The sequence below is a fragment of the Petromyzon marinus genome, chromosome 79, assembly GCF_048934315.1.
Source record: "Petromyzon marinus isolate PM22_M1 ecotype Great Lakes invasive population chromosome 79, UKy_Petmar_22M1.pri1.0, whole genome shotgun sequence".
Classification (NCBI taxonomy): Eukaryota; Metazoa; Chordata; class Hyperoartia; order Petromyzontiformes; family Petromyzontidae; genus Petromyzon; species Petromyzon marinus.
Genome location: NC_133745.1, coordinates 3,128,011 through 3,155,587, shown reverse-complemented (window position 1 = coordinate 3,155,587; position 27,577 = coordinate 3,128,011). Strand labels below are relative to the sequence as shown.

The 27,577-nt window shown below is 46.2% G+C and overlaps 3 protein-coding genes across 3 annotated transcripts; 1 reads left to right on the top strand and 2 right to left on the bottom strand.

The window, feature by feature from the left end:
* Nucleotides 1-485: 485 nt before the first annotated feature.
* Nucleotides 486-8,945, bottom strand: LOC142907432 (zona pellucida sperm-binding protein 3-like). Its single transcript, XM_076056925.1, has 7 exons — nt 8,814-8,945; nt 7,973-8,150; nt 7,462-7,597; nt 7,269-7,363; nt 6,455-6,549; nt 1,493-1,615; nt 486-664 (listed from the first exon to the last, which is right to left on the bottom strand). Exons 1-7 carry the CDS (start codon nt 8,851-8,853, stop codon nt 534-536), a joined length of 798 nt encoding a protein of 265 aa, XP_075913040.1. The 5' UTR covers nt 8,854-8,945; the 3' UTR covers nt 486-533.
* Nucleotides 8,946-9,348: 403 nt separating this feature from the next.
* On the bottom strand, nt 9,349-10,847 carry LOC142907434 (zona pellucida sperm-binding protein 3-like). Its single transcript, XM_076056927.1, has 3 exons — nt 10,736-10,847; nt 10,037-10,248; nt 9,349-9,615 (listed from the first exon to the last, which is right to left on the bottom strand). The coding sequence occupies exons 1-3, from the start codon at nt 10,788-10,790 to the stop codon at nt 9,448-9,450; spliced, it is 435 nt and encodes a 144-aa protein (XP_075913042.1). The 5' UTR covers nt 10,791-10,847; the 3' UTR covers nt 9,349-9,447.
* Nucleotides 10,848-20,040: 9,193 nt separating this feature from the next.
* On the top strand, nt 20,041-23,824 carry LOC142907431 (zona pellucida sperm-binding protein 2-like). Its single transcript, XM_076056924.1, has 6 exons — nt 20,041-20,142; nt 20,507-20,634; nt 21,639-21,828; nt 22,333-22,468; nt 23,106-23,199; nt 23,487-23,824. Exons 2-6 carry the CDS (start codon nt 20,508-20,510, stop codon nt 23,744-23,746), a joined length of 807 nt encoding a protein of 268 aa, XP_075913039.1. The 5' UTR covers nt 20,041-20,142; nt 20,507; the 3' UTR covers nt 23,747-23,824.
* Nucleotides 23,825-27,577: the final 3,753 nt, after the last annotated feature.

Here is a 27,577-nt window from a genome sequence, read left to right as displayed (position 1 = left end):
ACCCCCTTCCACGCTTCCGTCTCCGCCCTCAGTCTCCCACATTCGGTTCACTATATTTCCCCTAACACCCTCCATTTAAAATGCCCATCTACCCCCATGCCCCCCCCCCTCCTATTTTTTTGCACGGTTGTTGTACCTTACACATTGCCCGTCTTTGTAATGTACCAACAATGCCCAATTACTGCAACCGTTGTAAACTTCAGGCGCCATTTTATAGCAGAGTAAAGTGGCATAAGAATGCATTTCTTACGTGAAATTGGTCAACTGCTCCATTGTACATGGCAAAGAATGACTGCCAGTTAGGACAATTGGGAAGGTTTAAAAAAAAAATTGTCCATACTTCTTAGGTACATCCCACTAGTCCTGGCACGCATGAATTGGAGACCACCTAATCGTTTCCATACTCACCCTCATGAACTGCGGTATGGCGTAGTTACACGAAGTGCTCGCAACACCAAGCAAAGACCCCACAAGACCAGAAGCAGTAATGCACCAGAGTTTTATTATCATATGTTAAGCAAAGCAACTGAAGATTAGAAGCTCGTTTCTAATCCCTTTGAAGGAGTCGCGTGACGCCTCTTCGAAACAAACAAAGCCACCGTGGCGCTTGCCGCAACAGCCATCACCAGCGCAGCCACTCCCAGACCAAGGATGGGAGCAGCACCTGTAAAACACCAATTGAGAGAAAGGGCTGGTGGCTAACTGCGGAGCTGTTAAGCTAGGGTTTCCACATGCCGGAGGTTGTGGGGGAATTTGACCTGTCCAAGTATTTGTCAAGGTGTGAAAGGCGTGCCGTTCAAATATGTCACTCACCAAGGGTTGGCCATTTAACACTGGTGGATGGGTTGAGTTCAGCATGATCACACATCTTAGCTCATTTAAAAAACAGCTTGCCATCTTAAATATGTTTACAGCTGACGTCCAAAGGACATTTAAGGAGGATCATGGCAATATCTGTTAGGCACTGCTGTAATATCCGTGTTTTGTACCTCGAAAAACAAAATTGCTTCCTCCCCAAATTGCATAAAGTTCCGTATAGAGATTAAGTATTACAGACTGCTAATCCAAGAGGTCAACCAGAGAGTCATTGCCTCATGGACGTCCTGGTATAGCCTTAATTGAATCAGCTGGTATGTAAAAAAGGTTTTATCCTTTCTGGCAATAAAACAGGTGGTCATATATTTACACCAAATAGATACCTTTTACAAGGAATTAAGTCTGGATTAACCACACGTACTTTTGGTGAACAGTCTTTTTACATAAAGGTATCATCTTTGAAACGAATTGGTCTACAGAGACAACCTTCATGGCCTAGTCCGAGTCAAACCAGAAAACCGCAAAAGGCGAACAGTACAAAGACAATCCATGCATCAGAGCATTTAGATCTCTGGGTGAGCAGATACATCACCTTCATGCCAGAATCAAAGTATGAAAACTAATCGCTTTTACCCTGAGACTAGAAAAGTGCCATGAAAAAATCTGGTAGCTTTACCTTTGGATGCAGAAACCCGTGGCTGCTGCTGTTTTGCAGGGCTGCTTGGCTCAGCATTATCTGAGAAGGGCTTGGCAATCACGATGGGGCCCAGCATCACATCTTCAACCGCATACGACGGTCCTGAGTAAGAGAACCACATTGGTCATGTGGCGAATGCCCAGGCTTTAGAGCTTGGTTTTTTGTAGTCCATATTACCAGTGATTTTGCCCATTTCTTTTTCTCATGCTTTAATCGGCTTGTAGCACTGGGGCACAAATGGTCAGTCACATGCCCCCCCCCCCAGACTAATTGCTGCTGAAAGTTGTGAAACTAGAATTACTTGGGGCAATTTAAAGCATACGTTTCCACAGATGGCTGGAGGAAGGGGGCAAAGAGGTGCCAGGCCTTGATGCGATTTAGGAAATTACTTGAAAAATAAATTCGAAGGCACACCGAACAAACGGTCAGAAAGGCTGGCCGAAAAATCAAAGGAATTCCAGTCCATGAGAAGACGAGCCGAGGTGGGAGAAATTCGGATATAATTAAGCCAAATAAGAAAATAAGTCTTGCAACGGCAAGCTCCCGTGTATGGTCCGCGAAATCAACCATGGATGTGGAGTCTCGCAGAAGAGGGGCGACGTGTTGCCAAGTGCGGCTCTGACAGAGTATCGCTGAAAGTCTTATTACTTTCATCGTGATGTTGAGTTGAGGACTGCCACCAGTTGTATTGCACCAAGTTCAAAGAGTTGCGAGATGCTAAGATGGCGTGCAAATACATGTTTAGAAGTCTGCAAATTCAGCGAGGACCTGTGAATAGCAGCCGACAGCGGCAGGAACCCTCCTGAAGGAAGGGTAGTCGCGCTAGCCAGCTGCTACTTCTTAGGACCAGCAACGCAGCAGCTAATGATTAACCACGCGCGTGCGGACTCGCAAACCCGAGCAAACTCCAGCAAAGGTCGCGTCTACAAGGATCAACAGGGTCTGGTGCCAAGGAGGGGGGGGGGGGGGGGTGAAGCTTTGCAGCCATTGGATGAGCTGCGAGTGCCGACGTCATCATCACGCACATTGACGCAGCCCGAGGCAGACCCCCATCATCCCTGCCAGCACGGGCACCGATGACAGCATGAGCATCGTGGCGACTCAACCACCGAGCGGTTGAGAGACTGACAAACAGCAGGCGAGGGCGCCTTGTGTGACACGCCGAACCGAGGCATTTTCGGTAGAAAGAACGCCACAACCTTGGAAGCCGCCAACTCAGTTGGCAAGACGCGCATAACGGGACGAAGATTTTGATTTAAAGCTTTCGTGACTGCAGTAATTTATATTCTTAGTTTTTTCGGTGAAATCACGTTGAAGAGAAACAAAATAATAAAATATATATACAACAATAAAAAATTCTCACGACGTTTCTACCATAACTCAAACGGTCATCTTTTTGCGTCCTTTCACTGGAAAGACCACCTCTGCGGTACAAAATTCTACTCACCTGGTATCGACAATCAAGGGTATTTCCCTGTCCCCAGACGACCTGCTTGTCAGTTTTGATGTAGTTTCCTTATTCACCAAGGTTCCTGTACCCGACACCATTGCAATCATTGAAGACTTGGTTCATCAAGGACTAAACACTGAGGTACCCCCCCTGGTGAGACACTGTTTAACCAATACATACTTCACTTGGAATGGAACTTTCTACAAACAAACTGTGGGCACCCCAATGGGCTCCCCCCTTTCTCCAGTTATAGCTAACATTTTCATGGAGAAATTTGAGACTGACGCCATCCAGACTGCAACTCTGCGCCCAACCTTATGGAAGAGGTACGTGGATGACACTTGTCATCTGGCCACATGGCCGGCCTGCTCTAGACCAATTCTTCGACCACATCAATTCCATACACCCAGCCATCAGATTTACCATGGAAGTCGAAATAGATGGCAATATACCTTTTTTGGATGTCCTAATTAAAAAGAGACCTGATGGTTCAATGAGCCACTCTGTCTACAGGAAAGCTACCCATACGGATGCTTATCTGAAACCGGATTCCCACCACCATCCATCACAGAATAATTCTTTCATCAAGACTCTGTATCATCGAGCCCAATGCATATCCGACCAGGAACACATAAGCAGTGAACTCAAGCACGTACACCAAGCTCTTAGGGCCAATGGTTACTCCGACTATACAATCCGCAAAGCTATCACTCAAACCATGAAGAAGAACCCTCTTGAGGAGCCTTTCAAAACCACCACTTTACCCTACATTGCTGGGATCACAAAAAAAGATCTCCAAAATCTTGAATAAACACAAGATCCAGGTCCTTTTCAACACATTACATAAAATCCGTGATCTGGTTCCGTCTGTAAAAGATGCGATTCCGGACATACAATACCTTGGTGTCTACAAACCAAGTTGCCTCTGTGGTAGTAGTTACATTGGAGAAACCAAACGCCATGTCTCGGACCGCATTCATGAACACAAAGCAGACCTTAAACACGGTAGGACCAACACCTCGGCCGTAGCAGATCATTGTTCTAATTCAGTAGGCTCACATGCCATTGACTTTTCCAAGACAGAGGTTCTTTGTAAGCCATCTGGCTTCCATGAGAGATTCGTTCATGAGGCTATCCACATATACAAGCAGAGACAATTTCAACCGAGAAGATGGATTCTATCTTAGCAATCATTGGAAAGATTTGATAAACCATTTCAGTTCTTAATTGATTGTTCGCGCTTAGTGGCTTTCAGACAGCATACATTATAAAAAAATTCTCCCCCCCTCCTCTTTTCAAAATATAGATGGACTAGTCCTGGGTAAACTGCCAAATCGCTGCGCGTGACGCTAACGTTTTTTTTAAATACATAAATGCGCCGTTTAAAAATAAATTTATGCAAACCACCACATCTGAAGATGACCGTTTGAGTTGTGGTCGAAACGTCGTGAGAATTTTTTTATTGTTATATATATATTATTATTTTGTTGTTTCTCTTCAACGTGACTTTACCGAAAAAACTAAGAATATGGGACGAAGATTGTTACAAAAAGTTCTGCGTTTCAAAGAGGGTTGCCATGCCAAGGTGGCATGTTAAGGATTTTCCGATCGTGGAGAGCATTGTTCCGTCGCTTGCGTTACACGAATGCGGTCGTTTAAAAGTAATTTTAGTCATTCGTTTTGTTAATTGCATAACCTTACCAATTAATTAATTGCTGACGCTAAATATATACAAGCATCTATGTTACGAATTTACCACTCATTGGAATACTATGGCGTTGAGATTCTTCTTTTTGATGCCCCATTAGCCAATTGCTAAGTATCTGATAGCCAAACAGGCACACATCCCCTTTACCGTTTCAGGGCATTTCGTTAAGTGCACAATCTTACCAATGAATTCATTGACGTTTACTTTTGCCCTTGGGCACATGTTCTTTAGCACGTTCCGTATGAATAATCATTGTTACAGACATCTATTATCGCGCTGCTCCGAGGAGTTGGTCAATTGTTCTGTTGCTCAGTATTAACAAACGTAACCATGATGGTTAATTGTACGGATAAGTAGGCCATTTTCAGGAGTACCGTGTTGACAATTCCGATAAGGGTGTTCGCATATTAAAGTGTTCTTAGATATTACGGTTGCTTAGCACAGAAGAGTGAGTGGTTCCTAAGTGCATGCATAGTAATCTTAATTAGACCGTGGTGAGATCTGAATTCTGGGACCTCACGGAATTACTCAAACACAATCAGTTAAAGCGAGAATCATTGTACTGGCAATATTTGGTAATACAGACCATGAATTGACATAATTTCATTAATTTAGACATTTTTTTCTCAAGAATATATGCAGCAGCGTCCATTTGGAGTGTAGGAGGGGGCATTAGCACATCCTAATGCGGCTCCACGGAGGAAATGTTAAGTACTTGCAGTTTAAATTTTGATTTAAAGCTTTCGTGACTGCAGTAATTCATATTCTTAGTTTTTTCGGTAAAGTCACGTTGAAGAGAAACAACAAAATAATATATATTTTGTTATTTTGTTGTTTCTCTTCAACGTGACTTTACCGAAAAAACTAAGAATACTTGCAGTTTGCAAAGAATCCTACGCAGCAAAGCTTAATGTTAAAGCCTTTGTATGCAAGCTATCAAATTCAGACGCAAGAAAATTACATTAATGTCCTTTCATAAAGCATCATCGTTTTGCAAAAATAAAGTCATCCTACTCGGGAAATCCCCACAAATCATATGCCACGCAATTTGCAGTACAGGCGACCCGTAAATGCCGTAGCTTTATATAGTTTGAGCAATCATGCACAATTGCTTTGTATACCAATTTAGCCATTACGGGGGCTTGCGTCAGCCTTCCATGGGTATATTTTTTCCCACATTTCCTGCATCATCAGCCAATAGAAATGCAGAGCGGACGACAGATGCGAGGCAGGCAGTGACACTTCAACCTTTGCCGTGTAAGCATCTTGCCTATTACATTGTTGGGGCAAGTGCCGTTAGACAGAATTGGACTTGGCCATGTTGGTTTCACTTGGGGCGACATTTTACACATTGCACCAAGTATTCATTTAACAAGGCTTAAATAGACCTTGGGGAGGCCCAAGACCAGTTCGGAGCAGTATTACCTGGTGTTGGGGCGGGGGGAGGGAGAAGCAGAAATTGAATTCTGGTTGGAGAGTTTTTAGCATTGTACTACTACTTCATCCGCGCATACAATTGCAAGGACAGTATTTACCTGCCATTTATTGTATGGGAATGTTTTTTACAATGTCAATTTAGTTTACTTGGCACATTATAGTACTTATTTCAATGGTGATGCCTCCATTTTTAATTGCCACATACCTAACACCATTATCTAGGTAAGGTTTACATAGTGAAAGTCAGTTTGGCTTTAAATGACACTTTCCAAGAACTACACTCCCTTGATATTCAAGGGTCTCCTGTACAAGACTAAAAATGGCCGATGATGACGGCTGTACTCACCAGTCACTGCTGCCGCATCCCTGCGCCTTCTTCCACTGGGGCACGTGGACTCGCAGCAGCTGCACACCGAGTCCAAGCCATCAGCAGAGACCCACCTGCATTGCACACAAACGGCGTCTGTAGTGGCACAGGCAATGCTCACGCGTATCCGTTCACATTTGAGGAAAGTGCCAATCGAGCACCTGTTTAGGGCAAGCAACGTACAGTGGTGTACCATTTGGCCAGCACCACGCTCGACCAGACTGATGGCGACAATACCACTCGATGGGAGCAGTGGCCAGGAATCCAACTCTGGGCGTAGTTTTGTTAAACTGTATGGACAGCACCCGACCTGTAAAGTCAGAGCCTTCAAGGAAAAGGATTGCAAGTATTTGTAGCATCAAGGGGCAGCCTGTGGCCAGCCCAAGTGATTAGCATGAGAAAAAAATCTACGAAGGAAGATCTCAGTTGATGCTCCTGATATTAGCCACGAGTGAGATTTGAACTCTGGCTACCAGGCTCCGAGATTTTTAAAAAGGAGCTCAAACGAATTACGGACACCGCATGCAGGCTTCTGCACTTGTTGCTAAACTCAAGACAAGTGCAGGCTATGACTAATAACCACCTGAATACATCTAAACAAGAGCAGACCCGCGGGACTACACAGGAATTATGATACCAGTTGCAGCTAGAAACCCAAGTCAGGTCTAGGGGATCCTAGTTAAGCACACATGCATGCAATATGGTAGTCCACATGCAAGGCATGGATTGAGCTATTGGATGGGAGACGCTAAAAAAAAAAACATTTCTGGGCAATGCAAGGAAGCAGACCAACCTGTATGCAGCCGAGGGGCTGTAAGTGCAAGCTTTATTGACAGCTGTTGGAGATGTTGCAACATCTGCAACCTTCAGCTGGCAGAAGACAAAAACCTGGACCGAGAAGAGGAAGAGAGTTTCTCACTCAACCACACTGCCTACCACGTGGTTGAAAGGTGGTTTCTGTAGAAGCCTGCATGACGGTGGATCACCTGATCGCCATTGTTGGTCAACGTCGCAAGGAAGCGGAAGGAATCTATGAAGAAGCGAAGGACGTTGTCACTTTGCCGGAGCAGGAACCCAGAAGTAAGGTGAGCATCATACGAGACTTTGCCATCCACCAGACACCTGCACAGACACCGTAGACGTATGACACGTGGCTTTACATAGGGCAGGCTAGCAGAAAGCCAGCGCTAGGAGATGTCATACTCCTCTTCCACTGTATAATGCTGCACCGAGCCCCACCGCTTCAGGGGCTCCTCCCACCCACAAACCAAAGCAGTCAATGACGCACAATACAACATCTCTGATCAGTAGTGTATTGACCGACACCACATGACAAAAAGCATTCACCATATACCTGGGCAGGCTTAACCATCAGCAAGATTCAGCAACATTCCAAGGTCAGGCTCTGTTGTATGCTCAAGCAGTGGAATGCCACCTTTACGACAAGGAGCATAAACATTCAGACAGGATTAGGAGAGAGAGAGAGAGAAATCTCACCCAGAGTTAGAAATTATTTGGTAGCCGAGGGGAGAGTTCCTGTCTGGAAACGGGGTTGCAAAGCAGCTGACCACGAAGATCCTGAGTGGAACGTGGTTCACCGTCTGCACGCTCGCCTCGACATTCAGAGTCTGGCCCAGCTGGTATACGGTGGAAGGTCGCGCCACACTCCAGTCGTCTAAATAAAAACAAACAATTAGACACTATCAAAACACAATTACCAAGGCCGAGTGCAGACTCAAAGCGCAGCTAGGAAAGTGCTTGCTCACGCCACTGCTTGTGGAAGAATCCCAGATAAATCATGGGATCTTCTGTCAGTACCAAAATGAGAATAGGTTTACCTTTTTTTGGCAACAGGTGTTAAGATGTCAAAACACCAAACTGAAACCTTTAACGAGGAATGATGTCTGCATTAACCACAAAATGTGGTCATAATGGAAATAGAATACTCTTATAATATATGCATTAACTTATAAACCGATTGCTCGAAAAAAAGCTCTGGTTTGCACCGGAGTCTCTAGGCTCAAAAGAAAGCCGTCTGGTGTGGACCAGTTTTAAAGGCAATGCATTTATTATTTGAATTCTGACCACAAGCATTGTGTTTAAATGCAGACAAGATTCCTTGCAAAACGTTTCAGTTTGGCGTTTTAACATCTTAACACCTGTTTTGTTGGCAGAAAAGAGAAACCTATTCTTAAACCTCAAAGTTTTAGGGACCTCGGTCATATATCGGACCTATTCTTTAATACAAAGCAAACATCTTGAAGGGTTTATAATCTAAACTGCCATCCTTTGTAGCAGCCATGTGCAGAATAGGCAAAGTCCTAACATCACCACTGACCGGTCATGAGCCTCAGCGTGAAGCTCAGCTGCTGCTGCATAACCTTGGCGCTGCTGAAGGGGATCCATGTGGGTTTGATGGCATTGCTGGACACGTTTCCCTTCCTGCAGCGAGGAGAAGATCAGGCATACATTCTCTACAACGAGCAGAGGTGGGTGATTCTCAATAGCACTAATTGTGACCAGATTATTGTGGCAATGCCGTTAACATCTTGCAAAAAATAGACAAGCGAAGATATACATAACCATATTTTCAGAGTATATTTACCATCGCAAAGTGCAAGAAGTATAACCGATGAGGACCAAATAAGAGCAAGTACGAGACTTGGTGCAAAGAATGCTATGCAATGGAGTAGAATTAAGGGGACCGTGGTTCACACAGTATGCAATGCATGCACCACTTCAGGCGTGGATACGTGCAAGGCAGGATGTTTTAGGCAGGGCACGACACAGGCGATTGCTGTGTACGCATCAGTAAATTTTGCACCAAAAACCATGACAGACTGCACAGGGAGACTTTCCATGCGTGGATTAAATCGCTGTAATTTTGGCTTTATTGCAATTCAGGCCTTGCAAAGCTAAACAATAAGAAAAAGGCACGGAGTTTTAACGCCAGAGGTAGAATAGCAAGAAGTTTAGCTGGAGATCAAAATTAAGCAATTTTCAACAAGAGACTGTTGGTCAACTCGCCTGGGATAGCGGCAAACGACCGGCACGGCGACGTAGTTTGTGCGGATAATGCCCGTGTTAGACGTGGGGCGGTAGTAGAGGTAGTTCTCGTAAGACAGCAGCTCTGCACTCATCTAAGAAGAGAGGAAGACGTGGGATTTATTACCCAGTGAGATACTATTGGAATAAAATAAAAGTTCAAACAACTTGAAAGACCCAATGCAGCAGTTCCTTGGTTTAAATAATTTACCTAGCTCATGTTCACCATAAAAAAACACATCCACACAAACCATGGCAAATGCAGATTCCTGATGTAGAATGGGAGAATAAAAACGCTCTAATGAACGACTGATCATCCAGAACAGACCTTATAATAATACAATGACCGATCTACAAATACCAAGGGGACTTCAAAGCAATACACCCCGCTGTTATTGAAGAAGTCTGGCTCGACTCGAATGCGGAATTGTAGTTCTTATGCATCTACACTCGGCCCAAAAAATAAAGCAGTTGGATTGCGAAGATTATGTTACAGCAGCATTAGCAGCCAGTTACCTGGAGGCTGCTGCCACAGCTTTCCAGTGCGTAGAGGAACGTCACCGTCCCAGCAAGGGCGTCGCTCCCAGTGACGGGGCAGGCTGGCACCCCCAGGGACAGGTCACTCGCCTGGGCCAGGTGACCCGTGCCGAACAGGTCCCTGCTCACGGTCAGCGTGAGCGTCGCCTCGTCACACACCACACTCACCGTGGCGGAGGTGGCCACTGTAGCTGGCAGTGCCACACGGGACGAGGCGCGAGAGTTACCCAAACAGTGACACAGGTGGTGAGTGAAGCCGTAGAAAGTCTCAGAAACTCGCAGTCACAATCATCCACACGGAGCTGCGAATACTAGGGTTCGAATTCCCCAGTAGCACCTCAGTAACTTAATACACGCGTTAAGACAGGTTAAGAATACGTTTTGGCAATCCACTATTGGATCAAGTCTTGCACACTGCTGTCGTCAGTTTGACCATACAGATCAGTACGGGCTGAATTAGGGCAAAGCCCAGGTCTAGACACTTGTCGCCGATGTTAACATTACCGGGACGCAAATTGGTGTTCAGGTATATGGAACAGTGAATTAACCACCACGCCACATTAGCAAACCCATTGTTAGTACGGGTATATTATGGTGTTCTTATCAGGCAACACGGTAGTTGCATAGAACGACAAAAAACAAGTTCGTAAGTGCATATTTCGACCAAACTCCACTTACCAGAGGCAAGACACAACAACCCCAAGACCGCGAACAAAGCCCTCGTAGTCTCCATCGCAAGGACAACAAAAACCGAGACTTAGCACGGCACCAGCAGAGCCAACGCAGCCACTGTCCCGACTCGTGGCTTTTATCTGCGCGCGGGCTCATTCGGTTTCAGTAATGAGCCAATTAACTCCTGCGTACGTGCTGCGTGATTGCGGTGCAGCTCTCACCCATGCACTTGTGCCGACATCGAGCAAACATCTACCGATGTGACAATGAGTGAGTGGATCTGCTCTGATAAAATCTCGCTGATGAGACAATGCGTGGGTGGATATGTTCTGATAAAATTTCGCTGATGAGACAATGCGTGGGTGGATATGTTCTGATAAAATCTCGCTGATGAGACAATGCGTGGGTGGCTCTGATCTAATCTGGATCGGGATCGCTGAGGGCTCTCAATATAAAAGGGGGTGCCGTGGGCGAAGGGAGGCGACGCAGCCGATTTGTTTAACGATGGCGAACCTGCGAGTTCTTCTACTGCTCCTGACCAGGTGAGGAGGCCTGAGGAGCGTGGTGGCGGGTTTTAGTGGTGGCGGGTTTTAGTGGTGGCGGCTTTTAGTGGTGGCGGGTTTTAGTGGTGGCGGGTTTTAGTGGTGGCGGGTTTTAGTGGTGGCGGGTTTTAGTGGTGGCGGGTTTTAGTGGTGGCGGGTTTTAGTGGTGGCGGGTTTTAGTGGTGGCGGGTTTTAGTGGTGGCGGCTTTTAGTGGTGGCGGCTTTTAGTGGTGGCGGCTTTTAGTGGTGGCGGCTTTTAGTGGTGGCGGCTTTTAGTGGTGGCGGCTTTTAGTGGTGGCGGCTTTTAGTGGTGGCGGCTTTTAGTGGTGGCGGCTTTTAGTGGTGGCGGCTTTTAGTGGTGGCGGCTTTTAGTGGTGGCGGCTTTTAGTGGTGGCGGCTTTTAGTGGTGGCGGCTTTTAGTGGTGGCGGCTTTTAGTGGTGGCGGCTTTTAGTGGTGGCGGCTTTTAGTGGTGGCGGCTTTTAGTGGTGGCGGCTTTTAGTGGTGGCGGCTTTTAGTGGTGGCGGCTTTTAGTGGTGGCGGCTTTTAGTGGTGGCGGCTTTTAGTGGTGGCGGGTTTTAGTGGTGGCGGGTTTTAGTGGTGGCGGGTTTTAGTGGTGGCGGGTTTTAGTGGTGGCGGGTTTTAGTGGTGGCGGGTTTTAGTGTCTAAACAGCTCTGGTTAATCAAGGCTTGTGTACGTTTTTATAAGAGGGCCAAGGGCGTAGTTGTAATGTATATTGGGGGGGACATATCTCCCCCAATATTCAAATATGCTGAAAATGTCCCCCCGCCCCCCCCCCCCCCCCATATATTTCTGTAAAATATATTTATGTTTATATGATTGTGGTTGTGGTTGCACTTTATTAATCCCTAATCTCTGCTATTACATACACTGAAACAACAAATGGTAAAACAAAGCAAAGAGCAATACACTATTATACATTATTGTAAATAAATACAAAGTCCATTCAATGCATTGAGATAAAAATGCGGTCCTGAAATGTCTCGCGTGCACCATTTGTGGGTGGCAGGGGTTCCAAAGGTGGCTTTGCGTGGCGCTGTTCACGCCAACTCCATCGTGCACCGTGGTGGCCTTGAATAGGTGCTCCCTAAAATCGCCACTGGCCACTACATTTTTTGGGGGGCGGTGTTTGCCTCCCTCCTTCCCCTGCGTTCTCTCGTCTTGGCGGTCACGTTTCTCGTGCCCCCCCCCCCCCCCACCGCAGCTTCCTCTGCCTGGGCTCCGTCCTCGCGAGGCTTCGCCAGTCGCTGGGACCGCGGACGCTGGGGGAGCCGAGTGGTAAGGGGGCGCTGCTGCTGCTGCCATAGCCACGTGACAAACCACATCGCCCATTCTCTCAATACCACCTCGTGTGTACAGACACTGCCGTGTGCAAAACTAGAATGGCGGCGTCTCGGTGACTTGGAAGACGCGACCGGTGACATGAGTAGCCCACGAGAGCGCTGCCTGGACGAAGAGGGGGGGGGTGACTTTGTTGTGCGCTGCAGCAGTCACGTGACCCGACGTCACTGCTGCTGGGCACGTGGCCGCCATGGGGATGATTAATAGTCCCCCAGTGCATTGGAAAGGGGTTGTTCGGGGACATTAACGCTCCCATGCACGTTCCTTTTAACGATAATAACGCTTTCGAAAAATGTGGCTTGTGACTGATTGGCACGGCTCTTCCAACTTTACTTAAAACAGTCAATTGTACGCCGTTTGACCGCACACGACCTATACGTACCACTCACGTGGCAAAATCGTCATGGCCTAGTTCCTTTCTATTGTAGTAACGGCGAACTGTGCACGCGCGTTGATAATTTGCATATATTAGGATCTACCTTGGAAACTTTCCACTACAATTTCAAGAGTCTAATGCGGGGCGTCCATGAACAAAACATCATGAGCCATGTTTCAACCTGCGGCTTCGAAGCTGCAGGTTGACGATCTCTGGTGTGAGGTTCATACTGTCGGGTCGTGCACGTGACCTTTTGGAATTTGCGCCAAATTAGAACAACGCAGCACCTTACAGACTTGTGTGCACAGACAAGTGAAGGGACTGATGTGCGCCCAGCCAGCAACCGGCACGGGCTGTTTTTTTCAATTTTTCCATAAGGTGTAGTTGACCTGTCCAACTTCTGAACTGCCTCCCCCAGGTCTGCTGAAGCAATGCCTCTCCTCCACTCTGGGTTTCTCTGTGGGATGGAGCAGCTCCTCTGACAACGATTACCGTGTCTTTGTACGGAGTGAGTCCACGAGCGTTCACTTCAATCGTGATGAAAAAATTAAGCATCTTGATCCATTGTATGATGACTTTACATGGAGCTTCTCAAGGATACGATCAAATTGCTTCTGGACTGAAATTCTCTGGCCACTTGTTTGGTCCCAACTGCTTTGTTTTCGATGTGCTCTTACCTCTGCAGTTTCTCTTCTATGGTGTCGCTGTTTAGGTTTCTTGGTTCATTCTGCGTTGTGAAATGTAATTCACATGAACAATGGAACATTTAAGAATCTGGGATTCGAAGCATGGTAATGATTTGGCTTCGGGGTTCATTTCAAATAGTCTAATGCAGCAGATGACGAGAATCAAATGTTATCTTATTCTTCCATAGGATAATTGCGTGTTTTTACTAGATGGGTTATTTCCTTATTCATCAATGCCACATTGTGCGTGTCTGTGCAATGGGCTCTTCGTTTCATTGGAACATTTCATGCAAGGTGACGACTTTCGTTGTAAACTGAACCTGGTGACTCCTGTCAGATTCTGGTTCTCTACTCGCATCGTCTGCATTTCCCACCTGAGTCCTCAGTTGACTACTTGGGAGATCTTGTCGCGAAATCTGACACGCAGCCTTATTTGCTAGCAACTATTAGACAAGGTCGTTGTGAAGGTTTTGGGAGTACCGTGATTCCAGCAGAGTCTTGAGGATCCTGTGTCCTAAAGACGTTCCTGGTACTGTGGAGACTTCCTATTCGAGCTGACACTGACACCATCCATTGTTCTCCTTGCAGTCACACTGCCTACATTAACTTGTGGTGTACAAGCCATCCAAACGAAGGTTTTTCTAACTTTGTTCTTGTGTCCAGCGGTGCGGAATGAGGCCGTGGATGTGGAGTCTTTGCAGGGGGCGTGCGGCTTCTCCATCGCGAGGGACGGTGCTGGGCTCCACTTCACCGCTGCTGGTGATGCCTGCCACGTGCACGTGGAGGTGAACACGAGGAGACCGTTGTGACTTGCGTCGATACTAGTACCCGCTGGGGCTGATGTGATAGTAGCGAATTTGATGTTTTGCAATCCATAACCGTTCAGCTATCACGTGCCAACGATGTTTTCTGGCCTTAATCAAATTGGATTTTGTCTACCGTGTTATTTTCCCTCCACATTTGCTTGGCTCGTGCATTTTTAAAGTTTCCAAGATTTAATCTTTGTTTTAGCTCGTACCGTCCACTCTGGAATTTGTTTTCAGATGGGTTTTATTGCCTTTTCTATTTTTTCTTAAGATGTTATGAATTCGATCATTCCTCGGTGGTAGCTACTTTGTTTCTGGTTTATACAGCAGCTCTTTCTCTTGACTGGTATTCCCGTACAATCGATGCCATGCTCATTCCATCTGTCTTGTTATCAAGATCTTGCCATCGTCTTTTTACCAGTTTACCTTGGTTTGTCTTCTTGCTCACTGTTATGCCATGTTGCTACATTACTCTCCCAACCATTAGTAAGTATCTTTTATTGCTCATGTCCTAGTTTCATTGCATTGCTTTCTTGTCTTTAGTCTCCGTCCCATCATTATTATCTCTAGCATAAGTGGTCTCCACCTGTGCGTAACGGTAAAGATTTGCCATCCAGACGACCATGTCACCAAGTGGCCACCTTGATAGAGGCACTATGTAAACGGTTAACTGTTGTTTATATCACAATACACGAAAACAATCTTTCAGTGTATTTCACGCCTGCCAATGGATGCAGCTTTCGCAATACTATTCGATGCAAAGAATGGAATCGGACCAGTTTGATGCCAGGTATAGAATAAACGGCACTATGTATTACTACAAAAGGTCACTATCCAAGCTGGCCTCTAAGAGACCAACGTAGATGTAAGAAAAATATTGCACACAGGGCGAACTTGGACATGTATGGTGTATAACAGCAAAATGTAAGTTGAAGACCTAACCAACATACGAGCTTTGTGCAGAAAGATGTGCACTAATTGAGGTTGCTTGCAGAAAACATGAAAGTTAAAATAAATAATAAATGTGTCGTTGACACCTAATGAGCTATCTGCCCAAGGATCGTGATGCCCGTGTGAAGGGTGATAATTTGTGTGCTGTGGTTTGTGGGAAGAGCAATGGAGGTTTTGTGGAAAGGTAAATATGGAAAGTGTATTACACGCGTAGAGAGCAGGGCAGCGTCCGTTTGTACAATAACAACGGTTAACCTGGGAAAGTGATTACGGACCCAGGAATGCAACCCCCACGTGCGGTCTGCCTATCTTTGTCTGGCTGGCAGGTGGTGACGGGTTTCCTATCGACAGTCTTACTTGTCATTAACCTGGCCTCACCCAAACATTTAGAATGCACTAAATCTACTGATTTTGTTTGAGCCTTCGTGGAGCGCTGGCCCCGAGTCCGATTTGAGGGCTGCTGATTTCACCAGGACGGCAGAAGGAAGGTCCAGGTGGAGTTGCGGCAGGGACTAAATGGACACGTCTGGGCTTTCACCATCGACTGCCCTGAGAACCTAAGATCGGCGAGGGCCGGAGGTCAGTATCATTGACTCTGCTAATCGGACGTACAGACTGCACTGCCTATGACTTGGTGCTATAGAATTGGTCTGGGTCAACGGCTGCCTTTTGTATCGACCTAGATCATCTCTCCTGGTGCTTTTGCATTTCCTGCAAGTGCGTTTCATGCCCTTGGCTTTTACTGGACAAACTTGCTGTTTTGAATCCTTTTCGATGCACTTTCCCCCAATGGGCAATTGCAATGGTTGCACCATATGAACGCGTTTGCCTAATGCACTGCTGGTTGGTGCTGCCCCTGGGTCTTGAGGGTTAAATTGACAATGCTTCACGACGCTGCTCCTCGTTGGCAAAGGTTGAGTGGCACTGACCTGCAATGCAACTAACTGTGCTGCACTGCTATAGCCTTTACAGCCAGTGAGCACGGTGTTTGCCTATCTTTGCTATACACAACCCTGCTCCGCTTCCGAGATTGGGTGCATTGCCCGAGTGATTTGGTCATGTGCCAAGTAACACTCATTCACATACTTGACACGTGGCTCAAACGATGACTTATTTAAGTACGTGGGTTTTTGTACGATCACCTGTTGTGCTCCTGCTGTTGTTAGAGATCGCCACGTGCTCTGGTCAGAGCAGGAACTTCCCATGCAACTCTGTGCAGAGTGTGCTGAGCGCGGACGTCTGTGCACAGAGTGGCTGCTGCTACGACACCACTCTACGCCGCTGCTTCTACAGTGAAGCTGGTATGTAGCTTATTCAACGGAAGTTCCATAATTCTTTACCTGAACTATACTCTTGCTGTGAGGTTCTATGTTGGTGCACAGTTGCATCCTGCTGTGCTGGTTTTTGAACTTTTTGCATCACCACGGGTTACATGGGGCATCTTTCGTGATTCACCGAACTCTCCCATACCCTCCCACCATGCTCCACACAGTGTGCACCACAGATGGGCGCTTTGTCGTGCCTGTGTCTCGGAACCTAACGTCTCCACCGCTGGACTTGAGCACCGTGCACCTGACTGGCGGTAGCGGTGCGCAGTGCAGCCCTGTGCTGGTGTCTGCAGACCTTGCAGTCTTTGATGTACCCATGGCAGCGTGTGGTGCCACTGTGCAGGTACTGCGCTCCTGTACTCTGCTTTGCCCTGCCCCCATCTTGATGTAGTTAAATGGGTAACTTGTGGTGCAGTGACCATGATGAAACCCAGCGACTGGTTCGGCATGCCTGAATCTTCATAGCATTGACGTACCTTCATGCCAACTGGGAAATGGGATTAAATGCACCACATGGGAACATGTCGTGTGCCAATTTGTGCAGTCATTAAGGTTGCCCTTTAATGCAATTCATTTCATGACTATGGTATCCGGAATTCGATTCTAAAACCTTCAGTGAACAAGCCCAACGCCTTCACTCCTGGTCGAGTGGACTTGTGCCTGATGCAGTAATGTACTCGCTGCCATGTTTTCCTTAGTCGTGGCTTGCACATTTTGCTAATTGCACAGGATTTGACTTGCGCAAATGAGAACAATCAATTCTTGCAGACATAATTTGGTGTTCTGGTTGATGGTCATGCTTCTGGTAGCCACAGGTAAACGTCGCAATAGAGCATAAATTAATCGAATTAAACTTCACTTATTAACCGAAAGGGAGTACAGAACGGCAAGCACTGGAAGGATTTGGTTGGATTTTGCAGTACCATAACTACACGTACCAAAGCGCTTCGTACATTTTTCAGCGTGATAATGTTTCTACCAGATGATCTGTAAGATGGAGAAGTGCAATAGTCACGCCTTGTCGATACGATGCTATATGCCACTTGGCTGTGACGACTCAATGATGGTCTAGTATGTTGTAGAGCCTGATATGAAAAATGTCAGGACCTGACTATATTTTGCATAAGGTGTTAATTGAACTTTTTGGGTTGTATGGTGCCCAAGGCTCTAAAAGAGTATCAAACAATCTTGGAGTTGGCGTCTGCCAAGCCTGTTCATCCCACAAATGGTTTTCCAATGTCAACCTGCAGAACCTTTTATAGTTTTCTCGATTCATCTGTTTCGTGCACTGCTAGTGTATCTACAATATTCCTGAGGCTCCATATCAAATATTGACTTCACTGCGGTGTATCGTCGGCATATGGCACTTTGTCATGCGATAATATGATATTGGCAAACAAAGACCTATGCTTTAAAATGGTAAGGGCCCGAGAATTGATTCTTGTAGTCCACCAACTAAGTAATGGCCGTCATCTAGCTTGATAAATTGATCGACCATATAGTTATGAGACAATCCACCCCAGTGCCGTACTGGATAAACCGAACCTTGGAAGCCTGATTTTAGTAGCCCTCGTTCAATGGTGTCAAAATATCGTGTGATCCAGTCATATAAGATCTTGGAGACCTAACTGGGGCTCTTTAGTTAAGCTACCTCCGTTCTATATAACTTCGGGTAGATCAATACTGCAATGGGTTGAATCTGCCTGTTGCAGCAACATTGCCAAGAAACTACTTCACATGCACTCTGACCCTCGACTTATCACCTGTGGGATGGGGCACTAGTTGGTGGGATCACTATGGCTCAAGCCAACATTTTAAAGGGGTGTTGCATTCATTATTTTACACTGGTCTGGGAAACAGCCCTCGCCGAACGAAATATTTTCCAGGTGGACAATCCGTTGCACTAGTGTGCGTCCACTTACGATTTGGGAATGGACATGTCGAGATGGTTTTTTTGGCAAGCTTACGAAAAATATCGAAACTTCTACCACCAACGTTGGTCTGGTTTTGCGTTGTGTCCAGGTTCATCAAACTCTGTCGGACCAGGAAAATGTGGTCCCTTCAAGTTAGATGCGGCCATATCAATCATAGCTAATTCATTGCTGAAGACTATCGCAAGTACTTTGCATAGGTCTTGGTACTTTGTAACACTTGTGGGTGTATTGTGAGTAATGTGTCGCGTGATACCACTGTAGGGGTATTATGAGTAATGTATAACGTGGTAACACTGTGGGTAATTGTGAGTAATATATCACGTGCTAACACTGTATTGGCCTTTAACCCACTTATAGGTAAGGTCGATTTTGGCAACTCGGTAAGGGAATGACGTAGCGAGCCAAAAATAGTCGCTTTGTCCATAGAGTCGCTATCTTAATGGATATGTGTTACGTTAGATTTCCTCAGAACAAATTAGAAATCGAACCAATTCGACATTTTTCAGTATCATTGCTCCAGGAAGTCTTGCAGAATTGTGAACCTGAAAAAGTACATACCTCTCCATGAAAATCACAAACTTATGGAAAGGGAGAACACCTTAACTTTAATATTTTTACCATGCTATCAAAACAAATTAAACACACCGACTTAAAGGAACATTTTTGTATTGAATGTTTGAACCAGCTGGCTTGTTTTCGTAAAAAATGCAGCCCATGTTTGAGCCAGCCAACTGTAGATTACAAACTTGATGTTTTATGATTTATTATCTTACAATAATCAATTTCACGTATTTTAGAAACAATTTCAACGAAACCTAACATACTTACAAGGAACAATATTTAAACTATTTTCTTAAACTACACATTTTATCAATTGTAGGACATACTTTCTCGAACACTTTTCCATCCAAGCAAGCTATTTAAAACATTGGTGGGCAAATGATCTCCGAGACGAAAGACGCTACAGAATACGTTTGTTAATTGAATGCCATCTATTAAGGTGTGTGCATTTAGAAGCACGTTTATTTGTATATTACACAACACCACGTGCCAGATCAAATGGGTGAACAGACACGATGGCGCGTGCTGCATCAGACCCTTCACGATGCACAACTCCTTGATGTGCAGAGCACAATAATGCACGAGTTTCTAAAGAACAGCAGGGTCCCTTTATGATTGAGTGTCAAATGAATCGAGTGCCAAGCAGAATTTATGGGGATCATAATATCTCATTTTGAGCCATCTCGACTCTTGGATAATACCAGGTATCATGCTTCTGCTTGATCACTCGATGGCATTATCGTTTTGTGTGACCTACTTTTTGTGTCCAGTGGAGTGGGAAAGAGCTCGTGTACGAGTTACTGTTGGCCTCTGAGCGGGAGCTCTGCGTCGATGGAAACGTCGCAATCACCAAGTCGTCCACATACAAGTAAGCACTGCCACCACCCCTCTGCAAGTGCTCTGCTCATGAGGGTCAAGCATGAGTCTTGCAGAGGAGACCCACCCCCGCCACTGTCCCTGCGACATTAAATATTTGCAGAACCATGACCAATCTGAGCTTCCATATTGAACGATTTAATTTTCAAATTGGGACATTCAACGCACAAGGGCATCTTGTCTTTGTCACAGGATCTTTAACGTCTCCCGAAGAAGTAGAAATGTGGTTTATGGCTAATGTAAACACGGTGTTAACCAAGGTGGGTCCCTTCACTGGTACGTCTGCAAAACGCCCTGCAATCTTTCTGCCGTGAGGGCGTGGTGCATGCCTTTGGCGGGTGGTGTCTGTTTACCAGGATGGTTCTTCAATGCCGCTTCCTTGGAAGTGGCGACCTGCAGCTTGGAGTGCAGGTGAGCACTCTCCCACCACCACCTCCAGCCACTGCCACTGGACCCCTCTCCCTGCTGCTCCAGGTCTTCACTGGTGAGTGCTACCCTCTCCCACACCATGCACCTCGGAGCAAACAAATGCCACCTTGGGGAACACGGGTTGTGATGTCGCTCTACCCAGGAAAGACTTGGGTCGTTTTCTCCGTATTAGCTCTAGCTCGAGCTTATTTTATCCAGTGCTGAGATGGAGCTCAACGCTGGTTTAATGTCCACCGATTGCAGGCTGCATGAGGTTTTTGGATGCATCTGCAGCATTAATCGGCATGGCTGCTCGACTTGAATTGCAAACCACTGCAACAAACGGATGACATGCTAGGCCGTGCTGCCAGAGTATTGTGAACCTGCCAACAGAGTTCACAGCCACAAGTGAACTAGAACGCCTTGCACATTCTCCATGGTACGACGTGCAACTTTAAATGCTAATTTCTGCTGAGGTTTTGAATCTAGCAGCTACCAGCTGAAACCGTTTTTGTTAGTGTTGGGCCGACCTTGAAAGGGATGACAATTCCCTTAATTGCCATGGTGCTACCAAATGCGTCTTTTGCACAACCCACAAACCAAAACGGTCTCCTTGAGGGCATTGTTTGAAGGAAAATTGGACTGCTTTCTTGGCCTCATTTGTGCAGGTCACCTTTGCTTGAACAAATACTTTTCAATAGCTTAATTAGTTACCAATTGGCTAAAAATGGGACTTGGAGCTTGGCCAACTGTTGCCACCCGATTCCCACCACTTCCGTGTGAAACCACGTGCCCCTTTAAAACATCTACAGACATTGAGAGATGCTGTTGTATACACGTCATGTAGCCAACCATGCTAATCGGAGGTGAGGGTGACAGAATTTATTCTGAAAATACAAGTTAAATGTTAACCACTTTCTATACCAGGAAAATGTTGCGATAATGTGTGCCCGAGTTACAATTCAAAGTTATGCGCACGTTTTAGAGGGCTTTGTGCTTTTGCCTTGTCCATGTGCTGTAAACAGGACCTTTTACACCACTAATCCACATGCCTTGTGAACCGTCTCCACACGCTGCCAGACAACTCCTACACCACGCCGTACCAGCCATGGCAGTACCCACTGGTGAAGCTTCTGGGCACGCCGCTCTACGTGCAGGCGTCACTGCTGCACCGCTCTGACCCCACGCTGGCGCTCTTCCTGAAGGACTGCTGGGCCACGCCCACGGCAGATGACGCCGACCCCACGCAGTGGAAGCTTGTGGCGGATGGGTAAGGCTGGGGGCGGGGTAGTGCTCTCTAAACCCTCTCTCACTGCCACAGCAGGGCCTGCAGAGGCAACCTCGTTCAAGGCATTGGTTAGCTGTTTTTTCCCCCACGTAAGCAGAGTTGTGCTAATTACGGCCCTTTTTCAATGACAACGGTTCGTGTAATGGTGACCAAGTACTGGTGTCGTTTTAAACAAGATTACAGTGCCATCCCCAAATGTCGATGACCACAATGCTCCTTGGGTTGATGTTCTGGATGTTAACACGGCCACCATCTGCATCCCAGAGATGGTGGTTTGTACAAGGCCGACTACATGCAGTGATGGTTGCATCGGACATGGTGCAATGCATATTGACAATTGGGCTGCCTTGCTGGTCGTGAGCACGTCCTGACTTTAAAGCTGGCCTTCATCCTCGCGTGCAGATTTTAAATAAAGATGCGTGCATTCAATCCGATACATGACACTTGCTTAGAATTGAGGGTTTAACGGCACTGTTTCCTGTGCAGCTGCCCCGTGCAGTCTCCTTGTTGCAGTGTCTCCTTCCCTGGTGTCGCTGACCTGCCGCTGCCTTCTCACTACAAGCGCCTGGCGCTCCAGGCCTTCGTCTTCATGAACTCTGACCGCAGCACCACCCGTGACCTCGTGAGTGCCCGATTCTTTCCATCCATTAGAAACCAGGTCCCCATGGAGGGATGAAGTCAGGGGCGGAGCCAGGATTTCAGGCCGGGCTGAGATTCAACATTATAGTCTCAAGAATCATCAGAGTCGGCTGAACTAGACGCCATCGGTTGGTGACACACTCTGACAATGCAGTTGCACGGAGTACGCCAGACCGAGTGTCGTACACTTATACGTAGAATGTCACCCCTGGCTCCACCCCTGGATGAAGTGTACTTTTAATTTCGTTTTTTTTAAAGCTTTTCATAACTGCAGGGATTCATTCTACGTTCTTTCAGTAAATTCGCGTAGAAGGGAAATAATAAAAATAAAACAAATTCTCACGGCGTTTCGATTGCAACAAGCAATCGGTGTGTGAAAACAACAGCAAGAAAATTTGGCTAAAACTGACGCTTTTTTCAAAATTGTTACTGATTTCACACCTAATTGCTTGTGTTGCAATCGAAACGTAACTTTATTTTCTTTTATTATTTCCCTTCTACGTGACTTTACTGAACAAACCCAGAATATGACGTGTACTTTGTACAATTGGACAGCCAGAAGGACTACCTAAAACATGGGAACCTTTACTTACTGGAGCGATGCATTCTGTCTGCCACAGGTTTATCTACACTGCTCTATCGTGGTGTGCGACAGCTCCAGCCCCAACTTTGTCACCGAGTGCAATCGGCAGTGTGGGCAGACCAGGCGCTACAGTGAGTACCACCGCGACCTCTATTAAATATCTTGCGCTTATTTACCCAGCAAAGACTCGCAGAGTAACCCTTTGTCAAGATGACAAAGGGGTTTTCATTGCTTGTGGTAATGTTGCTATGTTCTTATTTAGATCACATTAGCTGTGACTTTGCAGACTCGTTTTCGACAAGCCGTGGCATGCCATTAATGACCTACTCGTTTGAGTTTCTGAGGAACTTGACCTGAAGCATATAGCGTCCTTTTGTATGGGCCAGTGGTCATCAACCAATTTCTGTTTTTGTTCCAGAGCGCAACACCGTCTCTGACGCTTCAAGCGTGGTAGGAAAGCACGTGGTGTCGCTGCAGGGCCCCGTGCTCTTTGAAGAAGCTCATGTTAACGATGCAGCTCTGCTGTTGCTGGAGACTCCCTCCTCATCATGGGCCTCGGCTGGGACTCTGTCCTTTCTCCTCGTCATTGCCACAGCCGTCGTTGCTCTCCTGTCTGCTGCCATTGCCGTCAGGAGGCACAGGAGCCGGGCTGTGGCGCTTGACGGGAGTGGCTATTGATCACGACTATTTGTGATTTGCTGGAACTTGCATGTCTTGCTGACCATTGTGGTCTAATAAAATAAAATGCTGAAATTCGCTACTGCTGTTCTGTCCTTTCACAAGGATTGTATGTGTGCAGAATTAGTGCCGCATTTGGCCAAGTCCCTCAATAGTGGCAACTTGTACCAAGGTTTATGCCATTGCCTTCAAACATAAGCACCTTGCCATGCTTAATGAATCTGAATCCAGATGTATTTTATTACTTAATGAATCTTTTTCCCCTAAAACATGCAAATGTGGACCTTATGTTCCAGGGATATTTCCATCGCACACCTAACGAACTATATCAAAGGTCCATGAAGAATGTAGGGCAAGGGGTAAAGGTATGCTGTCAAGTTTAACTAGCTTTAAGTAAAGGTTAGGTTGTGGCATTACAAAGCATCTGTCCACATTGTCAAAAGTGCTTTTCCTCTGGAAAAGACAAGCACCCCACCACGCTATGGAGGCTTGACTAGACATTCTTTGTGGCCTTGTGCAAGAGCGGCTTGGTGCTTCAGACACCTATATGCTGATACAGTGGCGACGTGTCGTCTCTAGCTGCATTAGGGTGATTGCTGGAGAAACTCTGCCTCAACTCGGTTCCTCAATGGTTAACGCTTTGGGCATGGCCACCACAAATGCTGATAGCCAGGAGTCTCATGTCTACAACTGCCTGAACTGTGTTAAACCATCTGCCTGAAACTCGGCTGTTATGAAGGCCGCTGCATCAAATACGGCCTGGAAATCATTTGCCCATCTCCCTGGACATAGCCTCCCTTCCTGAAAAGTAAACCTGAACAGTTTCTCCTAAACGCCCTCACACTGTTTGAAGGACGGACAACCTGAAAATACCATTTCTCCTGGACTTGCTCAATCTTGCATAATAACTGACATGATGACGAATGAACCAGTACTCTATTTTTATCGGTGATTTCCGTCAAGTCCTACCTGTAAATAATAGAAAATACACGAACCACAACTTCTTGACCTATAGCCTGAAATATCATGGTACAAAATAACATTGTCCTGAACTAACATTTGTAAAATAAATGCCTAATGGCACCCATATAAACTCCCTCTTTGCCTAATGAACATGATTGGTCTTCCTTTTTGATGTTTTAAACTGAAACTATTGGGTTTGCACAAAGCCAAACTAAAGCCCCCAAATGAACACTCGCGATTTGTTTGTATCCTTGGTCCAAGATGAACTAAATACATCAAACTGCAATGTATGCTGATTTTAATGATAACTGAGCCACAGGATGCATCTTGTTGTATATGAGCCTTTTCCAAAATTGATATTAACAATAATATTTGCTGTTATATATATCATATTTTTTAACAAACAAAAAAAATAATAATTAATAAAACCCATAAGCCAGGCACACGCAAAACCAGGTGTCGGTCATAAACAGGCCATTAATAAATAAAGAAAAATAATAAAACTCTCGAGGCGAGGATGTTAGCAGCTATCTGCGAAGATCTCCAGATGACCAAGAGTTTGTTGTGCCCTAAGGGAGGTCACGCAGAGGGAAGCCCTCCGCAAGCCAGAAATGAGGACGCCCACGGGTTAAACCATTTTTTTTAAACGGTAAAAATTTAAAATGCAATAACAAGAATAAGCTAAAGTTAACGGTCCTCGCGCTCACTCCAATTAAGACCAGGCCACCAGATACATCAGTGAATTATTATCCAATAATTAATTCGCTATCAAATGATTTTCACCTTTAATACTTTGACTGTTAAAACAAAGCTTGGAGACAAAATAGAGTTGCATCAAAGGTTTTCGAGAAGGAATGAGGCAAACGGGCAAACTTACGAAAGAGTTTAAACAATATCCCAAGCAACCCCGACCACCTTTGTCTCTCCCGAAGAGCGCGAGAGAGGAATTTCACGCCAGGGCAAACAGATTGTTATGGCAGGATCCATCTGTACACACACACGAACTCACACACACAGACCCCGCCCCCCCTTTTCCACTGCGCAGAGATAATTGTCTTTGAATATGACGGTCAGCCGCATTTTCAAAAGTCGGTGAAGTTAAGTCAAGAGTCAAGACAGATCAGCGAGTCAAGACGTCCACAGGACGAGCAGTCGCATGGAGCGGCTGGCTCCGAGCCTCGCTGAGTAGCGGGATCGCTGAGTCGCGATGTATCAACAAAAGTGAGTCATACAGCAGTGGAGGAAACCTGCTGTCAGCGAACCAGCACGGGCGCGTTTGCGCACTTCAACAGAGAGAGCACGTGCGACTCAACTCGCTCAACTGAAGAAAAAGCTTGGCCAGCCGCCAACAAAGTATCAGCGAATCAGCGCTGAGAGCGCTCGAGCATCTCCACAAAGAAAGCACGTGCAACGTGGCTCAACCAGCAGCGGAAAAGCACGAGCAGCCGCCAACAACTTCAGCAAACCAGTGACCAAGCGCGTGCGACTTGAGTCATACAGCAGTGGAGGAAACCTGCTCTCAGAGAGTCGCCAACAACCTCAACAAAGAGAGCGCGTGCGACTCGGCTCACTCAGCAGAAGAAAATCTTGACCTGTCGCCCGCGAGCGCAGCGTCAGATACTACAGCAGCGGAAAGAGCGCGCACCGGCGCAGCTCATCCAGCAGTGGAGGAAACTGCTGTCAGCGAATCAGCACGGGCGCGTTCGCGCATCTTCAAGGAGAGGGAGCGCGCGCCAACAGCGCGCCACCAGCGTGCCACCAGCACCAGCGCATGCCAACAGCGTGCCACCAGCGTGCTACAGCGCGCAACTTCGCGTCACCAGGGCTGAGAGGGAAGCGGCCCCGCACTCAACACCCATCGGCGCGACGACGGCGAGCGTCGTGCTGACTCATCCAGCCAGCGGTGGACAGAAACTGGCAGTCGTTCGTATGCCCCTCCCCCACACTCCTTCCTCACTCCCCCACAGCTACACAACGAACAGACATTTTTTTTGACGAGGAAATCAACCTAGGCGTTTGCTCAACGCAAGAAATCAACAACCCTCCCATTAAAGATACAAGACTTATGATAACTCCTTCAACTATTAGCTGATAACGAAAAACATCGCCACCCATTGAGTTACGTTGATGAGGCAATCAGAATTATTTCAGTCGAACGCTTTAATTGCATAATCGTTGATGAATCAATGAACGAACATTGCCGTGGTACTGTACTGACGATTTCAAGCATAATAATTTCTCATATCAGAATGTGTTAAGGATTGGATACGAATCAAAGACCGAGTGCCGTGTTGTGTAATCATTCAAGAATACGAGTTTGCATATTATAAGGTTAAGGTTTTGATAGAATAGTTCGCTTGTTTTTAATCTCTCTCTCAACAACCGATCGATTGCGTTACGCGTCGGGAATTAACCACAGGTGCCGCTATTGAGGTGAAACAACGCAATCGTGATGGTATCGTGTTAACGCTGTGTTGAAATTCCAACATCCCGAGATTGAGTTTTCATATTATCCAAAAATTAAAGTTAGCTAGAAAATAAAATTGATCAAAGCAGAAGGTTTGTATGTGATTCTTCCTGAAATTCTGCTTAATATTGATCTGCGTATGAGATCTGAATCCTGGGGACCTATCATAACCACACTATCACCACACATAATCCATAACACACATAATTCGTAACGTTCAATCGAGAGTAATCGTATCCTTATCGATAATACGGAATTAAAGAGCAGAGTCGAATCGACTCTCTCTCATTCACGCTCCCAACGCCTGCGTCACTGCATACGATTAATTGCGTTATTCCAATTCATAACACAATCCTCGTCACCGAGGCTCGACCTTATAATCCATAACAACCTGCATTATC

Bases quoted from the DNA above. Each gene is read 5' to 3' on its own strand.
- LOC142907432 (XM_076056925.1), bottom strand. From the start codon at position 8,853: ATGCAGCAGCAGCTGAGCTTCACGCTGAGGCTCATGACCG. The intron at 7,598-7,972 runs GTGAGATTTCTC...GTGTCTGTGCAG, and splicing joins CAAATAATTTCTAACTCTGG to GTGTCTGGTGGATGGCAAAG. The intron at 6,550-7,268 runs GTTGGTCTGCTT...TGTGCAATGCAG, and splicing joins AGCCCCTCGGCTGCATACAG to GTGGGTCTCTGCTGATGGCT.
- LOC142907434 (XM_076056927.1), bottom strand. From the start codon at position 10,790: ATGGAGACTACGAGGGCTTTGTTCGCGGTCTTGGGGTTGTTGTGTCTT. The intron at 10,249-10,735 runs GTAAGTGGAGTT...TGGCACTGCCAG, and splicing joins GTTGTTGTGTCTTGCCTCTG to CTACAGTGGCCACCTCCGCC. The intron at 9,616-10,036 runs GTAACTGGCTGC...CTCTCTTCTTAG, and splicing joins GCTGTGGCAGCAGCCTCCAG to ATGAGTGCAGAGCTGCTGTC.
- LOC142907431 (XM_076056924.1), top strand. From the start codon at position 20,508: ATGGTTCTTCAATGCCGCTTCCTTGGAAGTGGCGACCTGCAGCTTGGA. The intron at 20,635-21,638 runs GTGAGTGCTACC...ACACGCTGCCAG, and splicing joins GCTGCTCCAGGTCTTCACTG to ACAACTCCTACACCACGCCG. The intron at 23,200-23,486 runs GTGAGTACCACC...TTTTTGTTCCAG, and splicing joins TGGGCAGACCAGGCGCTACA to AGCGCAACACCGTCTCTGAC.